Genomic DNA, 25,014 nt, shown 5'->3' on the forward strand with positions numbered 1-25,014 from the left:
TATTTAATGCCATAATTTATTTTAACCAACTATTTGTTACAATTTAACAAACCCTTTTTAAAATGGGAAAGAAAACAGAAAATATATTTTTAGAGAACTGTAGATCTGATAACTATTCTCAAGAGTCAAGATTAGAATCTGTAAAGAAAATTTAAATAGACAGAAGGGTGTCATCCTTAATTAAATATTTTAAAAAATTTAAAAAAGAAAAGCAAATCCAGTAAGGTTTAATTCTCATGACCCAGCTCTCTGGTAACATACTTATGATACACACTGATCAGTCACTCAAACTGTTTTCTTGACAGACCTAAAAATTCCAGAGCATTCCCAGAAAGCAGTTTATCCTAAACAAAAGAGTAAAATAAAGATAAGATGTAAAGTGACGAGCACAGTGTATTTGCAATTTGATGTTTAAAATAAAACCTAGTGTATTCAGATAGACAGACAAATAGATAGATAACTGTTTATCTTACCTTTAGCAAACTATCAAGCCCATCCATGGATTCAATCAGTGCACCTGGCTCCAGTTCCCCCAGTGGAAATGGGTAGTCTGTGCCTAACATCACTTTATCCTGCAAGAAACAGAATACCAAAAAATAAATAGCACATATTAAAAAATCTCAGAGATGTATGTATATTGCTTCACAGTTTTTACTACCAGAATAGAAAGGTCCTGCACATGAAACATCTAGCTTTGCCATTTCATCACTTAGATTTCACTTAGGTAGCTCCTTATATAAATCGCTAACTAAATATTATTGTGCCTCTTCTGTTACAGGGAGATTTAGTATTGCTGTTGATATAAGAATTAAAATAACTACCTTTCCTATGACTTCCATGAGTAACTGGAGTGAAAGTGGGTCGTGCACTAGAGAATCGGTGTAGAAAGATCCGGAGTATTTGCGTGGGTTGATCTTGTTGTCCGTTGCACAAAGATCAGGTCGCACTTTAAAGCCATGCTCAATTCTGCCGATGGTGTATGGGAAAGCACCACCTAGAACCCAAAGTGTGATACCACATCCCTCAAGACAAGTAACGGCAAAAAAAATTAAAAAATCTTTATATTTCAAGGTTCTCACTAAAGTTGTTTTGTAATCCACAAAATGATAAATTGCTATGAATATTTTTACCTCCATGAGCAAAGCAGACCTTAAGTTTGGGAAATCTTTCAAAAACACCTCCAAAAATCATGGAACAAATTGCCATTGTAGTTTCTGTTGGCATACCTGTCAAAAAGTGGAGCCAAACAAAGATTATGACATACTGTACAGTACTAATCTTCCACAAAACCACAAAAGTAATTAAAAACTTTTCATAATAAATTATAAATAATACATTTATATAAAATACAATTTATATAAAATAAAAATATATAATAATAAAAAAATTGTAATCAGATTTTTTTTAAATTTACTAATCAGAATCTGCTATTAAATATAAAAACCTCGACATCACATGCAAGACACTCAGTCAAACCCACCAACTAACCAGGGCAGCCAGTATTTTGCCATTCTACCATCTGTCTGCATGTCCCATGGATGCACAAATATTGAGCATTTGAGTTCCTCAGCGGCCTGTAGTAAGAGGCAAAATATTGATAACAATGCCTTACAAACTGAGACAAAGCTAAATGACTGTTTGACAAAATAATCACAAAGAGACCAAATACTTTAGTGTGACTGTGGCATGGTCTACTAAAAGCAAATGGACTTACAGCATAGACAGGATATAGCTCTGTAGCATTGAGGTCCCATGTGTTTATATGAGAGCCAATTTGCACACCAGGGAATCCGAGCTGATTCACACATCGTCTCATCTCCTGTACTGCCAGATCAGGCGCCTGCATGGGCAGAGTACCCAGCCCAACAAAACGCTTTGGAAATTGCTTTACTGTAGCAGCCAGATCATCATTCAATATCCCACACAGGTCCAGTGTGTCATGGGGTTTGGCCTTTAGAAATGCAGTGGAACATAAAAAAGAATTTAGAAGTAAATGTGGTGAATGTCTATATATAGCACCGTAAGGTACAAAAACTAAAAAGATTTTCTTTGTATCTCATTTAACCCCAAATGGTACATATCAGTACCTTAAAGTACCTAAATAGTACCTAAAGTGTATATATTAGTACCGTTTGACCACCACAATGAAAAACTGTCCCTTTTTTTCTGAGAGTGTATCACTTAAATTCTCATGTTAATTTTCATGTTACGTCTTACCCAGTAGCTGAACATCACAGGTACAGTGGAAAGGGCCTGTACTGTCACTCCTGAAAAAAATGAAAACAAATCTCTGTAATAAATATTAACAATGAAATAAAGTTGAACTGGTCTACAGATAATGTACAAATAATGTAAATAAGAATTTTAAATATAAAACTTGTTTATTTATTAGATAAAAAAAGTATCTGAAAACAAAACATTTTCATTGAGAAATAGCTACTGCTTTACTCTCTTTACCGTGTTTGTCCATATCCTGAATCCGAGCCTCCGCATCCCAGCAGTTCTCCTGAATCACTCGGAACAATTTTCCATCCTTCATCATTTTAGCTTCACCCTGGTACACACAAACCCATGGTGTTTTTTTAACATGAAAATTTTGAAATTTCTGCAGCCATGCACTGGTATTCACATTGCCACATGACAAATTGTATTTTCAGCCACTTGGTGGCAGTGGAGAGCAAGGTCAAATACATACAGTAACTCAATGCAGTGGACTTTAGATTGGGAGCAGGTGCAAAGTTTTTAGCATGACAAGCACATTTTACATCAGCAATCAATGTTCATCTGCAGTTCAGAGAATATGAATTTAATTTCAGAGTGGTAAATTATGATGAAAATATTTGTTACAATTATCTTTATTGCATTCAGTCTATCTTGTTGTTTACTTATTATAAGGTACATTATGTATTAGGCACGGCTGAAATGTAAGATTTATCAAAGTCTACGTGTGGGTGTGTTTATATATGCAGCAGCCCTATTGTTGTGCTCAAGGTGAACCATTTCAGTGTGATATTTTACTGAAGCTAAACCCCATGTGGAGCTCTACAGCTGCTCAGACAGGGAGTGCAGGGAAGGCCTGCTGTCCTCTTTTTCCACACACACAAGCACTCCTGACTGTCCTGCCAAAATTCTCAAGAATGAGTGCTTTCTAGGAAGTCTTGCTCGTTTGGTTTGAAAAGAAAAGCAGTGGAGCCTGACAAGGAATTAATGCAAAAAAACTGGGCTGCTAGAGCTACAGTGACTCACATCAAAATGTTTTAATGAGCAGTTGTGTACATTATTCTTGTGTTTGAGTGTTTCTGTTTTAGAGTTCTTCCTACTGCACCAAAGAACAGAATAGGCTGAGCATCTGAGTAGACCAGAAACCACCCGAGACACCAGCTGAAGCACCGTACAGAACAATTAAATTACTCTAAAGGACTGCAGGTATAAAGAGGCTGACAGAAGCTTTAACATCCTCCTGCTCTGAGTGGAGGATCAGATCTGTCTCTGCTGTCCACTCATTCCTCATGGGGGTCGTAACATACTCTCACACACTCACGCTTTCTCTCTGGAAGAGCTCGCGAGAGATCATGCCAGCTGGATCTATGGCCAAGCATGCAGAACCCTTTCCGTCCAGCTGGTCTTCTTCCACCATCATCCCACTAAACTGCAGACTGAGCTGATTTTCTCCATGAGCAATGATCAGGTGTGTAAAGGGTGTATTAGAATGTTAAACTTACTTTGCAGTGATGGTGGAGCTGAATGAATCCGCCATATCCATATCGCTGTGAAACATGAAGAGAATGCTAAGGTGAATTTTAAGATATCATTTTACATCATAATATTACACTTTTACTATGGCAAATATAAATAAATACATTTGATATACTTTAATGGAAAATAATTTTTGATTTTATTTGCATGTTAAGACATGAGAAATGATTAATAGAGTCTTGCTCAGATAAGCAAGCAATAAAGGTCAGGGTTGGTGATCAAACCCTTTCATTAATGTTTAACAGATGCATACATTTTAAGAGTAAACCTGAAGTAGTGTCTTGTTTAACACTTTTAGCATTGAAAAGACCATTTTAGGTTTAGCCGTTAACATCAACATCTGATAATCTAAAATTGGACATACAGATTTCTTCTTTATATTTAGACATTTCCTGTATATTAAATGCTGGGGAAAAGAGTACAAATGTACAGCTGACCAAAATATATCAAAATCCACTTTGGTAGCCTGTTTATAGAAGCAAGGCAACGTCCAAGTGAAATAATGTAAAAATGTTGACAAATATGTTATGAGCCAGGTAATCTTGCATGGCTAACCTATGATGACACATTATTTAAAGGTAACTTTCATATCTTAAGCAACCTACCTGTTTCAGGTCGGGCCATTCCTTTGGTAAAATATGATTATGAATATCAATCTTCATGCTGCTGACTTTAAGAGCTCAAATTGTAGGCCTGAAGATTTGACAGTCTTGTAAACTTAATGTTCACTGCTGATGCTGGGCAGATTGCGTTTATCTCCGCATCTCTGCTCCTCTACCCTTAATGCTGCCACTGGATGCGACGTGAGATCATATATTGAGGGCTTCATCTGATTTCAGAAAAGAAGAAAGCAAACAAACATGACAGACAGTACGACTTCTGATCCATGCCCTGTTCCCAATCCGACTATTGTGGACCCATCGGCTGTGCGAAACGGACAATGCGCCGCTGCCCAGGATCCGAACCATCCCAAAAGAGGGAGCCAGGGCGATCCTTTCAATGTGGACCGGGACCAGGAGATGAAAATCACAGATAGCGTTGAGGGCCAAGGTAAACACGCCTCATCTCTTTAACATACAACAGATCTGTACTTTTCCTAGAGTTGTTTCAAAAATGCACTTTAAAGTAATTTATTTGGGATATGTTGTGAATAAGACTAAAATGCTGGAGAAGGTTGCAGTCCAGTGGAACACGCAGGCGCTCTAGAAGCTATTAATAATTCATGTGAGCACAAAACACTCACAGTTTAAGTTAAGAAACTGACCAGAGACTAAACAGCCTTTACTGAGTGGCAGATGTTTAGGAGTATAATTTAACAAAATACATTTCAATTTTAAATGAATAGATGGACATTGTTTATTATATAAAATATTGTTCTGTCTGTTTCAGTGGAGCAGCTTTATTTGTTTCATTCAGTTTCGTCACAATGTGTGTCGCATTGATTCTGATACTTCACCACAAAGCGGCTCCATAAGTTTCATGTTTGCAAAAAATATATATATTTTTGTGAATATTCTAAGGTATCGCATATATTTTGTTCATATATTATTATCATAAACTTTGTTACCATATAAAGTCAACGTTGTTGCCAGCAGGGACTCGGCTTGTGTGTATTTATTCCAGTATATCATTCAGAAAGGCTAATCCCTAACAATTACAACAAATTGTGACCTTTATTATAAATTTCTGTATAACTAATTAGTATATATATATATATAGGCTATATTAATATTTATGTGAAGTTGTTAATTTGATGTAATACCTTTGTGAGTTGACAGGAAAGTGGCTATAAATTGTTTGTGTCAAAGCATAAATGAATCAAGATTCAAATGAATGAAAATTGTATTTGCGTGTTTTAATTCTGAATTTTTTTTATTGCAGTCAACTTAGGCATTCATAAGCTTTTTTTAACCTGCATGTGATTGCAAAAAAAGACTACAAAGTTTACATCTGGCCATCTATGATGGTTATGCACCCACTGTAAAAGACTAGAAACTTTGTTTCTGCTACTACTCAAACTGAATCTACGCTGACTCACACCTCCAGTGGAGCTGTTTAGAGGAGCATCTGATCTCATATCAGCACTTCTACTCTTAGAAGCAGCATTAGTCTCTGCACCTGCAGGATCTGAGTGTGGCTGTATGCTGTAGCATCCTCCTGTGCAATCCGTTTGAGTCATTCTCCACTGGTGAAATTGTGGGGGCATTAGAATGAGACTAAGCAACCTAAGAAAAATACAAATTAACGAAGAAGCAGAAATAGGAGATTTAGTTAAAAAGTAGCAGTCTGTTATTTACGGTCTCAGCACTTGGATTATTTATTTATTTCTATTTTTTAAAAATTCATGCTAGTCTACTATTTTGGTATAATTTATTTCAGATAAACCCAACCCTAACGGTCACATAAAAAGAATACAATATGTGGTTAGTCACTTTACATAGCTTAAACAGTCTGTTCCTAAGCGGTTTTTAGACAGAAGCTGCAATGCAGACCAAACTTTATCATTTAGTCAAAAGTCTGTTTGCTCAAGAATTGCAGTTACTTAAAACCGGCATTGGCAGCCATCAGAATGGACAGATAGTTTAGAATAAAACTGGCATTGGCAGCCTTCAGTAAATTCTTGGCACATAAAGTAAGTATAAACTTGAGGCCACCATGACCAGTTGGCACTACTGTTTTAGACTTAAAAAAAAAAAATCTAATTTAGTAATTTTTTTCTGCTTAATCTCAGTGATACAAAGCCATTACGAGGAATGTTTCTCTCTCTTTCATGCAAACCCTATTATGCATGGAAGAAATGTTGGGTCATGTGGATGTCCTGCTTCCACATGATTAGCAGACAGAAGGAGTGGGGGAAAGACCTTTATGTTGAGTTTCGGCTCATTTTATGTGCCTACTGTATAGTCTAGAGTTTGCATGGGAAAGTACAAACTGAGCAAACTCACTGTGTGTAAAGGTTTGTGTAGTAACAGATCTGGATGAACAAAGTTCAGCTTGACTGGAGTGTGTTTTTGGTTCAGAAATGAAATAGTTTGGAACTTATGGGTTACATTTGTGTGAGAGCAAATCATGCTCGCGATCCTGACTAAATCATGTGAGTGGCCACATTCCCCAGCTCTGTTTTTCAGCTCTTGCAATCACACTGACTGACCACCTATTGACTCTGTGCTCATAACCCTCAGCATGTGACTTCCACAGGCCGACAGATCAGTTTGGTGAGCATGGGGGAAGATATACACAACCACCCACTGTCACCATGACATAGCTGCCATTCATTTTGAACAGATGACAGAGGCATATTTGAATTTCACCTCTTTGGCAAACACAGCACAATATGACCATTGCTTGGATGCTACACAATAGACAGTCAACAGGTTCTGCTGATTCTGTTCACTTAGTCTTGTTCATAATTACACTCACGGATTCAATTTGTGACCTGTGGTGTAGAATTTATCTCTAATAATGCCTTGATAAAGACTCTGTTGAGGGACACAGATATCGTTTCCTCAGTCAAGGCTGTTTCTGCCTCAGAGTGAAATATAAAAAGATACGTGTGAGGCAAAGTTGAAAATAATGACACTTTCAAAAGTTTGGGGTCAGTAAGATTTTTTTCATTCAACACTTTTATTCAGCAAAGATGTTAAATTGATCAAAAGTGACAGTAAAGACATTTATAATATTACAAAAGTTTTCTGTTTTGAATAAAGGCTGTTCTTTTGAACATCCTGTTTATAAAAGAATCCTGAAAAAAATGTGTTATGGTTTCCACAAAAATATTAAGCAGCACAACTGTTTTCAACATTGGTTATAATTAGTAATGTCTCTTGAGCAGCAAATCAGCAAATTGGAATGATTTCTGAAAGATCATGTGACACTGAAGACTGGCGTAATGATGCTGGAAATTCAGCTTTGCATTCACAGGAATAAAATACATTTTAAAACGTATTTAAAAAGTTATCTTAAATTGCAATGTATTTTGTGATATTAGACTGTTTTGTGTATTTTTGATAAAAATGAACGCCTTGGTGAGCATAAAATAATTGTCAAAAATAAAAAATCTTACGAACCCCAAACTTTTGAATGATACTGTACATTGTGTGATATGAAGTCAAACGGCAAGATATAAATTCATTGTGATATATAAAGTCACAAATACATTTTAATATGTTTAATTTACTCTTTGTTTCTTTTTTATTTTACTCTGAGGTGGATCTTCCAATAGCTAAAGATCTCCCAGGGCTGCTAGCTACAGCTTTTAAAGTCATATCCTTTGTGACTTAATACATGATAAACAGAATTTATTAGTGGCACCTAAATCTTGTTGAAACCATATTGCTCTGCTAATTAAACACAGAGCCGATGCCCCTCTGACAGTGCAGATTCTTTTCTGCTCATCTTTGTGTCTGACATAAAGCTCTTTAATATTGCTACCCACCTCAGGCTCAATGCCTGTCATGGTCTAGTGAGTAAATAATCAGCCTGTTGTTTGTTCTCCTAGTGCACTTAATTTAATCGTATGGCCTTTAACCAGTGTTTTATTTACTCTTTTGACAGGTCTCTTGGAGAGCAGCATGCGCCTGAAGCCTCATGAAGCTCAGAGTTACAGGAAGAAAGCTTTGTGGGTGTCCTGGATCTCCATTGTGGTGACGCTCATCTTGGCTGTGGCAGGCTTCAGTAAGTTCACGGTGATGCTTTTCCTGGCTGTGGCAGGCAGGCAGCCTTCAGGATGTTCCGTTGGTTTAGGTTAGAAGTAATCTCAATCACCCACAGACCGCCCACAGTCTGTTAACTGACTGACTGTGCATATTACACACAAAACTGGAAAATACTACTTTCTCAGTCTGGCAAGCTTCAGTCTGATTGGCTTACTGAATTATGATTTCTCTGATTACACATTTTCAGTACAACCGTTTGCAGTGATGTCTCTGTAAAAAAATTTTTTCATGTCTATTTTTATTTTCAGTCTATTACTGTGGTATATTGAAATTAAGATAAATTAAATGGTCCCTAAATAGCACATTACATTTCAGTTAAATATCTTCCTAAGTGGGCCGTTGTTGGCTTAAATAAGCTGCAATGTGGACCAGACCTTATGCTGTTGAGTCAAAGCCCTGGCTAGCTTCAACTGCCAGTGGCATCCATCAGGATGGGCAGCTAGTTGAGACTAGAACTGGCAGAGCCAGTCTTCAGTAAATTCAAGTTTAGGCTAGAACTGGTCACTGTGATCAAGTGTAGGCAGTCCGAATAGTTGGCACTACTGAGTTATAGTTTTTAAATATTTTGGGTTTTACTAGTAGTTGAGGTGTGCTTTGGTAATTACAGGAAACCTTTTTTCCATTATATTGATAATACTAGTGTCAGACTCTGTTCCGTGTGTTTTGCTCCCCATGTGTTTCCATCCCCTTATTTGGTTTTCCTGTTCCTGCTCCCTGATTGTTTCCCATTTGTTTCCAGCTGTGTTTTCCCTCATGTTATTGTGTTTCATTAGTTCCAGGTGTTTCTCGTCATGTCTTGTGTATTTAAAGTGTTCCCGGTTCTTAGTTCTTTGTCTGGTGTTGTATGTGTCAAACTTCTCAGCTACGTGTGGTTTTCCTGGTTCCCGTGAAGTCATTAAACTCTCCTTATTGATATGCTCCTTGTTCTGAGCTCCAACACAGTAGCAACGTGACAGTTAGTCACCCAAACACTGCACATTTCGCATGTCTCCTTAAACAAACACACCTGATTCAGGTCATCAGCTCATTAGTAGAGACTCCAAGACCTGAAATTGGTGTGTCAGAGAAAGGAGACATGCAAAATGTGCAGTGTTGAGGTGCCTCCAGGACCAGGGTTGGGAACCACTGAGTTAGAAGACAAAGATTTCATGATAAAGATTTAATGGAGCAGAGGTTTTTGCTTCCGGAGTTAAACACATTTTGTATTTGTTTTTGTATTTTTTTTGGTTAGAAAATAGACAGTTACATTTGTTTATTTTTTATACCCGAGGTATAAAATAATAAACAAACAAATAAAAAATAAATAGTAATAAAAAATATATTTTTTTGATATTATGTAATAATTAATTAATTAATTTGTATTTTTATCTATTTATTTGTATTTTTATCTATTTATAAATATTATGCAATAAAGTAACGTAAGAGTAAAGTAAGAGTTTTTTCCTAAAAATTTATTGATAAAGCATACAAAGTTTCTGTGAAACCTACTTCAAGTGATATTCCAAAAATCAATTTACCTTAAATGTGTGCTTTTTGTCAGGTGAAAACTTTTAAAGCAGAAAACATCAGCACCTGCTGCTATTTAAAGCTAATGTGTGTAATTTATTCAGTGTTAAAACACTCTTGCTATGCAAGCTTAATACATGGAGACAACTATATTTAAGCCATTTATAGATTGAATTGCTATACAGTTTAAGATGTGGCAATGTGCCACAACATTGGTCTGAACGGTCCAGCGTTGATGTTCTCAGAAAGAAATTACACAATGTATAAAAAAGTTGTATGCGTACAGTTTTGTAGTTTTTGTGGTTCTTTGTTTTTTAGTATATCGCTCTCTTTTTTGTATATGTTCAGTAATGGTCTGCATTGATTCTTTATTGGGAATTTTTTTCTTGCCTCTGTTGTCTTTAATTTGTATGGTCTTAAAAAAATACAAATTAAAGGTTTCTCAGATTTTTCAAATTATGTAATAAATAAAAAGTAACAGTTGTTTGGGGAATTTAGTACAATGAAAAATAAATGGCAATTATTAATGCATGTTTTAATTATAATATCATACATATTATTTTTCACATGCCTTATAGATTTATAGCTGCCTTTAAAACTTAGGAGGGTGTCAGTTTCAATGGGATCCTTGGCATTAAAACATTCTTGATTTTAGCCTCTTAACTCCTCATGAGACTGAGGCAAAATGCAGCAAAGGAATGTTGCTAATTTTAAAGGGGGTGGATGTAACATTTGTGCAGCAGATGCTCATTTAAAATATCAAAGCTCACTGACATCTATACAGTTGATCTGAGAACTGACAAGCAACTTTGTTTCTTTGATGCTTTTTCTGTCTTCACACCCTTGATTTAGAGATAACTAGGACTAGGACAAAAAATAAATGTGGTTTCAATATATCATATTGAAACACAGTATAGAATATGAAGATAAAGCCTTTTTGCACATGCACAAAGATGAAGCGAAGGAGTAAATGTAAAGGGTTTACAGGACGTTTCAGTATTTGCTTGCCAGATGACGATGACTCCCCAGCTTATGAGTCTTGTTTACTGCCAACACTCTTAAAAATAAAGGTGCTTCAAAAGGTTCTTCAAGCGATGCCATAGAAGAACCATTTTTGGTTCCACAAAGAACCATTCAGTCACAGGTTCTTGAAAGAACCATCTCTTTCTTACCTTTTTATAATCTGAAGAACCTTCTTTCACCACAAAGAACCTTTTGTCAAACAGAAAGGTTCTTCAGATTTTAAAGGTTCTTTATGGAACCATTTAGACAAAAAGGTTCTTCTATGGCATCGTGAAGCACCTTTATTTTTAAGAGTGAAGGTTTCTTCTTCATTCTATCTAATCATCTTAATTTTTGCCTTTGTCTCAATCATTAAAGGTTGCAAGGCATTATTCTATGTAAAGCTGCGTTGGTATGGAACCATATGTCTTGTGAAAAGAGCAGGTAAAATTGAATTGAGAAGGAATTGTTTGAGAGTGAAAGCTGAGAAAAATGAAGATTTATACCATGACCCTGTAATGAAGGCAAAGAGCAATTTCTCATCCCAGAGGGACTGTAGCTTTTAGGTTTTTATATTTATCTACCTACATTCACCTCTACCTCTCAAACACACACACCTGAAACCATACTTACACATGCTTTGTCATTACATCATCCCTGTCTATTTTTAATCTTTATGTCATAGGCTAACATGATGATTAACAGAGAAAAGGAAGTTGGCAGAGGAAGCAGACAGTGTGCTTATCACGAGTTGTCTTCAGTGATAAAGTGTATGGTTGTCGGACATTTGACATGACAATACTCACTGTGTTATCAACGACCGTGAACTTTGCAAAAGCTGCAACATTGACTGTGACTTCAGTTTGTACCAGTTGATTTCATTGTAAAGCCCATGGCTCAGCTGTCCACGAGCAATCTGAATGTCTCATGCTAAACAGAATGTATGGTGTGTCCTCTGTGTTTTGTAACATGTAATGATGCAGCAGTCACTACACTGTCACTCTTATATCGCACAGTCACACTTACACTGTAAAGAATCGTTCTTCACCGAACAGACATCATATGACTCTCGTGATGCCAGGGGTGTGGGGCTTGTGACCGTCTTTGGATTCTGAGGAGATGAACACCCAGCTTTGTTTTTGTGGTTTGGAATACTTTTTCAGATATTTCATGCAAGTGAGTTGGGAAACCATATGATATGCTGGATCTGAAAACATTCTCACAGAAACTCTTGGGAAAATATATTATAAAAAATGTGTTCAGGCAATGCCGCTCATTTGGAAAGCTCCAAGATTTATTGAGGCTTACAGCAGGAACTGTTTGCATGCTCTACTAACTTTACATTCAGTGTCAGTCAAGATATTCTCTAGTCTAGTGGAACATTTCAGCAATTGTTAAAGTGATAGTTAATTCAAAAATGAAGATTCTGTCATCATGTACTCACTCTCATGTCTTATTAAACTTCTATGATTTTCTTACTCCCATGGAACACAAAATAATTTGACTGATGTGAGGACTGGAGCTTTCAAGCTTCAAAAAATGATGCACAAGCACCATAACAGTATCATAAACATGGTCCATCTTATACATTCAGAATATTCGGAGTCATCCAAAACCATACGATAGCTTTGTGTGATGAACAGACTGAAGTTTCAAAGTTGTTATTCAGTGATAATCATATTGAGTTATGTTGTTGATCATTGAATCAGTGAAATGACCTTGAGAACTGAATTTTTGTGATTTGGATTGACGATTCATTGACCAGATCTGACTCACAAGAAAGATATATTTTTTTAATTGGATATTGCTACTTCTCTTAAGTAAACTTATCTTTACTGAGACGTTCGCTTCTCAGTAAGTGATGGCAAAGTTTGAGTAATTTTCATCTTTTAAGGAAAGGATTAAATAAGAGAAATGTTTCTCTCAAGTCACACTAAATTACTTACTGTTAATGAACAGTATTTGAAACAATTCTTTTATTACAGTTTTTTTTCCATGACTAATTTATTTGATCCTTTAAGTTACACACATCTACAGCAGCATAAATCCCCTTGTTCTACTTAAATGTCTCATTTGTTCTCATATATTTTTAAAGAGAGCTGAAAACTCTTATCTAAGGCAGTATTTGTGTGAAGATTTAAGTCTTCCTTTGTACTTATTTTAGATTTGGTGGAATATATATGATGTTTCTCATTAGGAAATTGTATTCTCCACTCCAGTCTTGTTTAGTAGTTCAGCTGAATAGACTAGCATGAAAATGCATTGTTAACATGCCTTTAACATGTGATATGTGTGCAAGCCTTTACTTGCCTGTATATTTGGCATAAAGGATTAGTAATGCTAAACAGTGCATTTTTTTGGCAGTTAGATACAGATGAAATGTAATATTTGTGCTGTTTCTTCAGTCAGATACTGCATAATTAGATGCTGCGTAAAAGATTTCTGTTGTCAAAGACACATTTCTGCTATCAATATGGCCAGGTAACTTTCCATAAGATGGATCTTTTATGAGTGTTATGCAAGATTTACCCTTAACTCTGTGTCTTATTAGTTCCACCTAATTACATTTTACAATGTAATGCACCGATCAGCAAAAGAGCTTGACGTTTTATTTCTGCTTCATCAGTCATGGTCATGAGTAGTGGTTTGGTATCTCTATCTGGCAGTGATTTCACAATAAGGGCCTGTAACATACCATTGCTTCTGGTATTGCACTGGCTATAGATTTTCTTCCCATTACATTGGGTGTGTTGATTTTATATGATTTTTAGAAGATTCAATATTTGACAACATTTCCAGCAAGTTTTTTTTGTTGGAGATATTGACTGGTTAAGAAATTTAGATTTTAGTAGCCTGAACTACATTGCAGATCTCTGATGCAGGACTTAGAATGTTATTGTAAGCCCAAAAATATATGGCCACAGCTAGTAAAAATGTTTCCTGGTTCAGTTTTGAGTCTTTTTTTTTTGTTTATATTTACTTTTATACACTATTGTTTAAAAGTTTTTAAAATGTTTTTGAAATAAGTTTTTTTTTTTACCAAGGCATTTATTTGATCAACAATATAGTAATACAGTAATATTGTGAACATATTCTTACAATTTTAAATAACTTTTTATTATAAAAATAATTATTTGAATAATTATCAATGTTGAAAACAGTTGTGCTGCTTAATATTCTTATATTCTTCGAAAAATAAAGTTTGAAAGAACAGCATTTATTTGATATAAAAAGTCATCACTTATGATCAAATTAAAGCTTCCTTGCTAAATAAAAATATATAATTTGTTTTATTATCTTATTTTATTATTAATTTCTTGAAAAAAAAATCTTACTGACTCCAATCTTTTGAATAGTAGTGTATATAATTTCAATGTGCCTTATAGTACTTTACAATGACTTTTAAGTCAATCCAGTATGTGAGAAACGGATCTGTATCTGTGAAGGTTTTCATTCAATCAGGTCAGTGTGGAAAATTAGGATGTTCATTTGCACTGTATTTTTTAGGACTTATCCTGTTGTCCTTTTATCATTCTTATTATTCTGTTATGTCATTTACTTTCATGATTAGCAGGCGTGGTTATTAAATCCTTATCCATTTATTCCTGAGTTCAACAATGCAGACAGCAGAATGTGAGATTGTCGGAAAGCTCGACAGAGCTAGCAAAATAACTTAAGGTGGAAAGAGCTTAACGAAGGGTCAGTACTGTTATAATTCAGCTGGTGATGTGATACATGCTTTGTGTTTTAAACAGCTTGTAGCGTTTAGTAATGGCATAGCAACATAAGTATTTTGCATTTGGTTTCAGGTGAAGTGCAACAACACTGCACAAATGAAATCTGGATTTTTATACTAGCTAAATGCCGGATATGTGCTCAGAGAACATTTGCCTTTTATGCAAATTATCTATTTTGTTCCTTCAGTGTCACCTTGCTCATACTGCAGTGGCTACATTCACTATATTCACACATTACATTGGCTGTAAAACAAACAAACAAACAAAAAAAATGGTTATTTATTTGTTGTTACAAACTAGTATTGTGCTTCTACAAAATTAGAATTTTTTAAAGCATTGTTCCTTAAGGTGAGACACTATAAAAAGGATAAAAAATCACCACAAATGGATGGTAGTATCATAAAAGTATTTTATACGATTCATACGTTATATTCCAAATCTTCCAAAAATTCTTAAAAAATTAATTTTAGTTTCCATGGGATAAATTGCAACAAACTGGTTGAACTAGTCTCGTAAATACATGTTTTATTTATTTATTTTTTTATATAAATGACTCATTTAAGAGGCAGGCAGGGAGGACATTCAGAATTAAAGTACACTCACATGAATCAGTGATCATCAATTTTTCATTCCTGAATATGTGGTGTGAATGAATGTGTGTAGTTGGGTGTGCAACTGAGTTTTTAATGATGTTACATTAAAATTCATAGTCAAAAATGAGACAACACTGGTGGAATGTAGCACTCATGGGAAATCAGTATTCCAGTTTTCAAGTCATGATATGTGGCATAATAACTAGATCCTTGAGACTCCAATTTTAATTAAGGCCTTCCAGTGTGAACCCATGCTGATTGCTACCAAAATAATACTGAAAGTGAGAAGCGATAGTGATGAATCATTAGCCTGTCATTTCAGCCGTTTTAGTGAACTGAACTAATGTCTGGTGGTTCATCACTGCAGCAGTCACTGTGCTTTTCAACCTCATCAGCGTCTTCAGTTCCGTTTTATTACTTACATAGATCATAGATCATATTAAATATATCATTATGTTAATGTTACATTTAAAATGGGATTCCAGGCAACATAACATCCAAATTTAGCATTGTTTAATTGAACTGACATTTAGCCAACTGAGGCCAAGTTCTCCAGATACACTCAGCACTGGTCAGAGTTAATTAGTGGTTAGGAAAATTGTGTGTGTGAAATATAATATCGCCCACTAAAGCAGCCTCACTGAGAGATTGTTGGGTCTTGTTTGAGTTCTGTATCTTTACACTGGGACTGTCTTTATCAGCCTCATCCTGACATGTGCTATAGCTAATAGTTTCACAGTATAATGGATTATATCCACACACAGTGCCAAAAGACAGAGAAGATTTATTCACTGCAGTTGAACTTTATTCCCAGCTGTCTGTCTTTATTCCTTTCCTGATGACAGGCATCTTATATCAAGTTCAACCAAGCATTTAGGAGAACATTTTCACTTCAGATACACTGTGAGTACTTTAACTAATTTTATCCCTGTTGGTTTCTTCAGTTCTCTAAAATTATTTGACACTTTTTCACTTGTGAATCATCACTGAGATGTGACATCACCTTTAAAAGACCGTGGTTGGTGACATTTTCAGTGCGGCAACACATTCCACCTGAAGTCACTCCCCATTTTCTGCACATACTGAATGTCCTTCTCTCACCTCATCAATGTGTTGTGCTGCCTGAGGCTATTTTGACCATGTTGTCATAAGATGATGATCATTTATTGTTTTGTCCTATAGTTTTGTCATCCCCATGTTGTTAGCTAAGTATATAGGCCCAATGTTTTTGTTCCTCTGCAGGACCTGCTTGAAACATCAAGAAAGGTTTGGCTAAATGAGTTGCATGTATTTTACTGGCCCTGTAACCTGAGCAGAGCGCTGCAGACGTCTGCCGTTCAGCTCCATTAGGAACCTGTCTAAACAGATTACGGGTCGGTGTTGAGTTCTCCTTCCAGTCCATTTAGGCAGGACCGGCATCACAAAATTGTTCTCTAATAATGGAACCAGTGTCCTGATGGCAGCCATACTGCTGGTGTTTGTGGGACACATCATCAGTCACTCTGAAACTCTGCAGTTTGTCTTTCTATCTACCTGTCTGTGTGTCTATCTGCTCATCTGATACAATATGATTTGTCTTTTGAGTTTCTTTACAAAAATTGCAATACATCTTTTTCTTTTTTCTTTCTTTCTGCATTTCATTCTATAATATATTTCATCTGTTGAGTTTTCTTTTTTTTTTTAAGTAAAATCGCAATTTCCGTCCTTCCTTCCTTTTTTATTTTATTTTATTTTTACAAAAATGTATACATTGTAACAATTGTAATTGTTTGCTGATGGAATGCAGAGTGTGGCGGTCCATTTGTTAAATATTAATAATATCTTAACTTTTAAATTGAAGCGATAGTGATGAATCATTAGCCTGTCATTTCAGCCGTTTTAGTGAACTGAACTAATGTCTGGTGGTTCATCACTGCAGCAGTCACTGTGCTTTTCAACCTCATCAGCGTCTTCAGTTCCGTTTTATTACTTACATAGATCATAGATCATATTAAATATATCATTATGTTAATGTTACATTTAAAATGGGATTCCAGGCAACATAACATCCAAATTTAGCATTGTTTAATTGAACTGACATTTAGCCAACTGAGGCCAAGTTCTCCAGATACACTCAGCACTGGTCAGAGTTAATTAGTGGTTAGAAAAATTGTGTGTGTGAAATATAATATCGCCCACTAAAGCAGCCTCACTGAGAGATTGTTGGGTCTTGTTTGAGTTCTGTATCTTTACACTGGGACTGTCTTTATCAGCCTCATCCTGGCTGTCTGTCTTTATTCCTTTCCTGATGACAGGCATCTTATATCAAGTTCAACCAAGCATTTAGGAGAACATTTTCACTTCAGATACACTGTGAGTACTTTAACTAATTTTATCCCTGTTGGTTTCTTCAGTTCTCTAAAATTATTTGACACTTTTTCACTTGTGAATCATCACTGAGATGTGACATCACCTTTAAAAGACCGTGGTTGGTGACATTTTCAGTGCGGCAACACATTCCACCTGAAGTCACTCCCCATTTTCTGCACATACTGAATGTCCTTCTCTCACCTCATCAATGTGTTGTGCTGCCTGAGGCTATTTTGACCATGTTGTCATAAGATGATGATCATTTATTGTTTTGTCCTATAGTTTTGTCATCCCCATGTTGTTAGCTAAGTATATAGGCCCAATGTTTTTGTTCCTCTGCAGGACCTGCTTGAAACATCAAGAAAGGTTTGGCTAAATGAGTTGCATGTATTTTACTGGCCCTGTAACCTGAGCAGAGCGCTGCAGACGTCTGCCGTTCAGCTCCATTAGGAACCTGTCTAAACAGATTACGGGTCGGTGTTGAGTTCTCCTTCCAGTCCATTTAGGCAGGACCGGCATCACAAAATTGTTCTCTAATAATGGAACCAGTGTCCTGATGGCAGCCATACTGCTGGTGTTTGTGGGACACATCATCAGTCACTCTGAAACTCTGCAGTTTGTCTTTCTATCTACCTGTCTGTGTGTCTATCTGCTCATCTGATACAATATGATTTGTCTTTGCCTCAGTCTGCAGGCAACTGTAATGTAGAGGAAAAATTATCTTAAAGCTAAAAAATTTAATTTTTTAATGTTCAAGTACTGTTTTTAATATGCAGCCAGAGGTAAGCTATTTGTAGGATGATTCCCTTGAAAAGTGTGAACGATGTGGCTCTGTGGCACTTTCAACATTACTCTGAAAGTTCTGCAAGTTCTGTCCAGCTTGACCAAAGACTTTAGAAATACCAAGAAGGTGCACTTACGTATATTACTGTGAATGGGAGAAAGTGCAATATGGCAGAATAAGTCCCGGCCTCTAAACAAACGAGCCAATAGTCAATTAGTAATGTAAGTGCGTCACTGCAACTGCCATTAGAAGCTCTAGTTGCCATAGAAGCAGTAAGTGTCCTGAGACGGGCAAATTCACATGCACATTGTGCCACATTGACCAGCCTGAAATATAAGCTTTTTTAACAATATATGAGAATAAGAAACAATGTTTATGGGGGTTCATGTCTCATTTTGTTGTTGATTTGAAACATGTTATTTACATGTGAGTGTGGCAAGCAGTCTTTGAGAGTTCAGGATTTCCCCACTGAAGTAAATAGGACCTTGTCTTGCATGCCTGAAATGATTCCCCCAAGGCAATACAAATGTGGCCGCAAAGTGAACAGACTTTCCTTGAAAGGGACTTTGGCTTGACACAGCAACATTGGCTCAACCAATGACATGATTTTGGACGTGGGGCTACCTGTTTGCTTGACCAATGGCAGACAGGGGGAGTGTTCTGAACATCTAACGTCGTTATTTTGCATTGTTCTATTTTGTGACGTTATTTGGTTCAGAATTTACACACTTTAACTTTAAGCATAATTGATTGTGAGAGTCCTAAAAACCCTTACAATTCACCATGAAGAATTTCAAGTAAAATATGTAATCGTTTTTAATGAAAAATTATTTATTTTGAAATATATTTTTAAGGTGATTAAATATTTATCTAGTGATGTAATTCTAGTTTCCACTGTGCCACAGTCTAATAGACTCTTCTAAAATACACCAGAGAGACTTTTGAGTAATACAAAGTCATTATACCAACAAATCAGGTCTTTGCTGGTTAAACTTTAAACAGGCTGGAACTTTAATATCAAAGCGTGAATCTGTTGCCACCCAAAAATTTAAAAACAGCAAATTTAACAGAAAAATTACAGTCTAGTTAGATGTTTTATCTCTCTGTTAGCAGCACCCATTAAATTCATTTATTCATTTTTATTTTATTTGAGCCACATGCAATAAAAATCATAAGCTTCTGCTGTCAAGTATTAAATGATTAAAATTTTAAATATTTTATCTGCTTTTTCCCCAGAAATATTGTAAATCTCATTTTATATCATTAACGTTTATTGCATGTACTGAGTGGCATTAATTTTTCTTTTCAGTCCTACAGAATTTATTCAGTTATTCAGTCAGCCGAACTCCATTGGTGTGTTTACGTGAGCGTGAGCACTGACTGGGGATCAGATGTGTCTGTGGGCATGTCAACCCTGTCACATGCTTCTTCACACACACCACATTAAATTTAAATGACTTGAAACATGCATACAAACCATGAAACTTCCTTAGAAACACTGTCAGTCTGGCATGTCCTGAAGCCTATATCAGTATATATTTGATAGCGTTCTGCAGCAGAAAGCAGGTGCAGCTCTCTCTCTGTTAACAGCGAAACGGCAGCCCAGCAAATCTGCTCGACCGGCCATATTGGTGGGGAGTCTCTGGTCTCAAGGGGCTCCTGCAAGCCGAGCTCAGACGTGAGCTGCATGTGCTGTGAGTGTGACCTCAATAAATCAACCTAGATTAGGTCTCTGGAACCTGGATGCGGTACCACAGAGATTCTGAGGGTGAGGAGGCAGGTCGGGCGTGTAGCCGGTCCCACAAGAGGGAATACCTGGAATCTGGGAATAACTCTGGGAATAAAGGCAATTCTTTCCTGATATTTGGCATAAAAGAGATTTATCTCCAACTTGTTAAAATAATGGAATGAATGCATTTTCTTTGGAATATCTCATTTTGTACTATTGCATGAAATTTAAATTTCCTTCAAATGCATCCAATAAAAATGTTTGGAGGATTCTATTTTGTTTATTGTCACAGGTCTATATAACATCTCCACATTATAAGAGCATAATTTATAATCTAATCTAATAGTCATAATCTAATACTCCTTTAAACCCGTTTTCTACAGGCCATCAAAGTCCTTTGAAATGTATCTATCTATGTGCATTATTTAATTACTTAAATTAAATCAAAAGTACCATATAAAATTCTAATTTGGTATTATAAGTAAACTAAAGTGTTTTAGTCTTGTAAAACGCAAACAAATATGCTTGCATTTTTTGCACATTTCTTTATGCTAAATGCTTTAGAGATGTATGGACGTATTTTGTGTGCAGCTGTGTGCAAGGTAGTGTGTAAATTATTTTGTGGATAAACACATCAATTTTAAAGTCACATTTTTCCTCCAGCACACAGCTGAACAACTAATCTAAGAAAACAGTCAAGTCACCGGGGCAATGAGTCACTGATATACTGCTTCACTATTCCGTCTGTTTATTTGTCCTTTGACTAAAGTTCTTAGCAGTACAAATATTCTACTGAAGTCATTACAGCTTACATTATGAATGTGCAAAGTGCCTTATTTCTTCTGGAATAATAATGCAAATGTGTTTTTTCAATTAGTATTTTTCTTTCTTTCTAAGACTGTAGAAGTCTGTGGTTGGTCGATTTATTTGTTTGTGGTGAGAACGAGTTTCTGGAAATCAGCTTATTTGAAACATAATTTTAAAAAAGTTGTTAGACCCTTAAGGTGCACTTTTAAACTTCTTAATTCAATGTTAGTCTCACCCACAGAGCATATGACTTTAGCTCCCTTGTAAGACTTGCACTGTATGATGATCATATTTCACATGAAGCCTAAACTCCACCGTTTTTCTGAATTAAATTCCCTAAATTTGATGGCAGCGCTGGTGAGCTGCACTGATGGTTGGGAGTGCAGTAAACTTCACTCTGCATGTGGCAAATGGTCCAGTGCTGGAGGTTGTGAATTATTAAAGACAACATTTTGCAGCAGAGCTGAGGAAGAGCATTGTTGTAATAGCCTCTGTCCCCTAATGTGGCTGCTACATGAGGTCGAGGAGTTTGCATTCATTTGCATTGGAATTGGCGATTAAGTCCTTTTCATATACACACACTATCCTGACACTAAGATATTAAGAGCATGTTATTGATATTCACTTAAGCCTATTGACTCGGGGAGACGGGGATTAGCATGAAAAGCAGGAGCGGTGGCCATTATCGGCCCGAAGCTCTCAGAGAGGGGTTCTCCCACCACTCCTCTTTTATTACGAAGAGGAATTTAAAATGTCATTGTCATTCTGTTGAGCTCATATCAGTATGTGTTTGTTTTGGAGCAATGAAAATGACATTTTAATAGTTTATTGACCAGTGTAGGATTATTGTTTTGGAAATTATATAAAATGAACAATCTAGTTAAAGGAATAGTCCTCATCATTAGTATCATCATGGACTCACCCTTGTGTCATTTGAAACCCATGTGGCTTTCTTCTGTGGAACACACAGCAACGTTTGAAGAATTACCTTATAAATTTTTCCATGTAATTACAATTAATGGGTACATTTAATGGGGACTTTGAAACTTCAAATAGTGCCACAAAAGTATAACATGATCATACAAGTGTTGTCCATACAATTCAGGAGCTATAGTCCAAGTCTATTAAAGTCATTTGATGTGTTTGATAAACAGACTGTAATTTAAATCATTATTCACATCTTAACTGCTGCAACATGATCACTGATTCAGTGAGTTCAACTGAACAAATCATTCAGACAGTTTTATGAATTGGATTATAGTTGATTCATTGAAAATTAAAAAAGGCTCATTCAAAAGAATGATTTGAGAAACTGCAATGCACAATGTGGTGGCTTTACTAACAACCAAGTTAGAGACCATTTCAGCAACATTTCACAGGCATGTAGAGATGTATAAAGCGCCGAACACACAGAAGTTACATTCAAAACAAGCAGCTTTCTGATGGTCAACAGGGCGAATCTGTGTAACCAACTTGAACCTGTTGTGGAAGCTGTGTGGAGAAATTATTTGCCCTCAGGCGAAATTCCCGTTTGCATGGATTCCCATTGAAAGGATTGGATTTCACCCATGAAAATGTGTAAAACAATGCTAAATGTGAACCCAATTTTCGAAATAAAAGAGCCAATTGGTAAAGTCATCGTGTGACTGAAGCTTCTGTTAGAAGCTCCGGTTCTCATAGAAACCTGAGATGTCCCTTAGGACTGCAATTATACACATATTTATATTTATATATTCACTGCACTTATGTATGCTATTTAAATATTTGAAACAACATTTACAGCTTTTCTTCTGTTAGGTGTCTTGTGTCTTGTTAGCAGACCCCCAACACAGTGTTTTCGTTTTGTGTTTCGATTTGGAAACTTGAATTATGTATAACTTTCCCCATTTCAAGCCTGCTGTTTGTCAAAAGATCTGGACCAACCTACACTTCCCACCTCCAGTTTCCACCTAAGCCTTTAAAAGATACACTAAACAAATGAAAGTATACTGACACCTGAACACCACAGCCATATGTGCTTATTGAACATGTAATTTCAAAACCATGTATTTATTAGCATCATCATGGACTCACCCTTGTGTCATTTGAAACCCATGTGGCTTTCTTCTGTGGAACACACAGCAACGTTTGAAGAATTACCTTATACATTTTTCCATGTAATTACAATTAATGGGTACATTTAATGGGGACTTTGAAGCTTCAAATAGTGCCACAAAAATATAACATGATCATACAAGTGTTGTCCATACAATTCAGGAGCTATTGTCCAAGTCTATTAAAGTCATTTGATGTGTTTGATAAACAGACTGTAATTTAAATCCTTATTCACATCTTAACTGCTGCAACATGATCACTGATTCAGTGAGTTCAACTGAACAAATCATTCAGACAGTTTTATGAATTGGATTATAGTTGATTCATTGAAAATTAAAAAAAGGCTCATTCAAAAGAATGATTTGAGAAACTGCAATGCACAATGTGGTGGCTTTACTAACAACCAAGTTAGAGACCATTTCAGCAACATTTCACAGGCATGTAGAGATGTATAAAGCGCCGAACACACAGAAATTCCCATTGAAAGGATTGGATTTCACCCATGAAAATGTGTAAAACAATGCTAAATGTGAACCCAATTTTCGAAATAAAAGAGCCAATTGGTAAAGTCATCGTGTGACTGAAGCTTCTGTTAGAAGCTCCGGTTCTCATAGAAACCTGAGATGTCCCTTAGGACTGCAATTATACACATATTTATATTTATATATTCACTGCACTTATGTATGCTATTTAAATATTTGAAACAACATTTACAGCTTTTCTTCTGTTAGGTGTCTTGTGTCTTGTTAGCAGACCCCCAACACAGTGTTTTCGTTTTGTGTTTCGATTTGGAAACTTGAATTATGTATAACTTTCCCCATTTCAAGCCTGCTGTTTGTCAAAAGATCTGGACCAACCTACACTTCCCACCTCCAGTTTCCACCTAAGCCTTTAAAAGATACACTATACTGACACCTGAACACCACAGCCATATGTGCTTATTGAACATGTAATTTCAAAACCATGTATTTTTACATCAGCAGAAAAATTAATTTTTCTTGTTAATACTAATATGGATGTAATGCAGGACTGGAGATATTCACACTCATTTTGACCTACTTCCTCTAGCATGTTTCCTGAGCTGTAACTACACTCACTGGGCTCTTTGATCCCCACATTCATTCCTATGTGCTCAGTTTTTTTGGGGAATATTTCATATGCATAGGAAGAATGTGGATTTTATCTTTTCCAGATAGACTTGTACTTTTTTTATCTGCTCATTTTGGCAAGTTATGAAAAGCCATCAGCAAACAACTGCACATGTTTATAGTTATTAAACATGTAAGCTGTATATATTCATTTTAGTATTATGACCCCTCAGCCGTTGTTTTGGGCCCTTTGTTGGTCTGTTAAATGCAGAAATTCAAGCAATCTAGATGTACTTGTTTCGCTTGCCACATTTTTATTGATCGTGAGAGTTGAGAAATAAAATGAAGAGATAGAATGTGATGGAAACACAATCTTGGCCAAACTTGAACCTGTTCTAGTCTCACCACTAGTGCTGGGTGGTATACCGGTTCATACCGAATACCGGTGTTTATTTTTAAATATGAATTTGAAAATACGATGTGGAAATACCACAATGTATGTCGCTTAAACAACGTTCGGAACGCGACACTGTTTGAAAGGGGTCCCTTTTCACTGGTGCACTGTGTTGAGGGAACAGCTGTATGTGTTCCTAAGCATGAAAGTTCCGAAACTGCTGTAGAACTAATAGTACGTGATGACACAGAAGAACTCATCCACAATATCCACATTGACCGCCACAAATATCCACCGCCCCCTGCCATCAACTCCTGCGTCTAACACACACGAGCGCGACTTTAGCACTAGATTTAGCAACTTTCAGACCCTTTTAGTGGCTTTTTCCCATAGAATATTCATACTGACAAACCTAGCAACTTTTTTGGATAAACCTTAGCTAAGGTTCAGTTGGAAGATT

General features: G+C 36.1%; 2 protein-coding genes across 2 annotated transcripts in view; one reads left to right on the forward strand and one right to left on the reverse strand.

Annotated features, from left to right (window-relative positions):
* Positions 1 to 2: 2 nt before the first annotated feature.
* acmsd (aminocarboxymuconate semialdehyde decarboxylase) lies at positions 3 to 4,487 on the reverse strand. Its single transcript, XM_016237716.1, has 10 exons — positions 4,362 to 4,487; positions 3,723 to 3,767; positions 2,458 to 2,554; positions 2,218 to 2,267; positions 1,715 to 1,951; positions 1,481 to 1,574; positions 1,131 to 1,226; positions 822 to 994; positions 474 to 572; positions 3 to 344 (listed from the first exon to the last, which is right to left on the reverse strand). The coding sequence occupies exons 1-10, from the start codon at positions 4,416 to 4,418 to the stop codon at positions 282 to 284; spliced, it is 1,011 nt and encodes a 336-aa protein (XP_016093202.1). The 5' UTR covers positions 4,419 to 4,487; the 3' UTR covers positions 3 to 281.
* A 52-nt stretch (positions 4,488 to 4,539) lies between these two features.
* tmem163a (transmembrane protein 163a) overlaps positions 4,540 to 25,014 on the forward strand; it is a 28,261-nt gene continuing 7,786 nt past the window's right edge. Inside the window, exons 1-2 of the mRNA XM_016237700.1 lie at positions 4,540 to 4,806; positions 8,311 to 8,430. Coding sequence (XP_016093186.1) covers positions 4,617 to 4,806; positions 8,311 to 8,430 — 310 coding nt within the window. The 5' untranslated portion in view covers positions 4,540 to 4,616. The remainder of the gene's footprint in view (positions 4,807 to 8,310; positions 8,431 to 25,014) is intronic.

The sequence above is a fragment of the Sinocyclocheilus grahami genome, unplaced genomic scaffold, assembly GCF_001515645.1.
Source record: "Sinocyclocheilus grahami isolate Dianchi unplaced genomic scaffold, SAMN03320097.WGS_v1.1 scaffold523.1, whole genome shotgun sequence".
Lineage (NCBI taxonomy): Eukaryota > Metazoa > Chordata > Actinopteri > Cypriniformes > Cyprinidae > Sinocyclocheilus > Sinocyclocheilus grahami.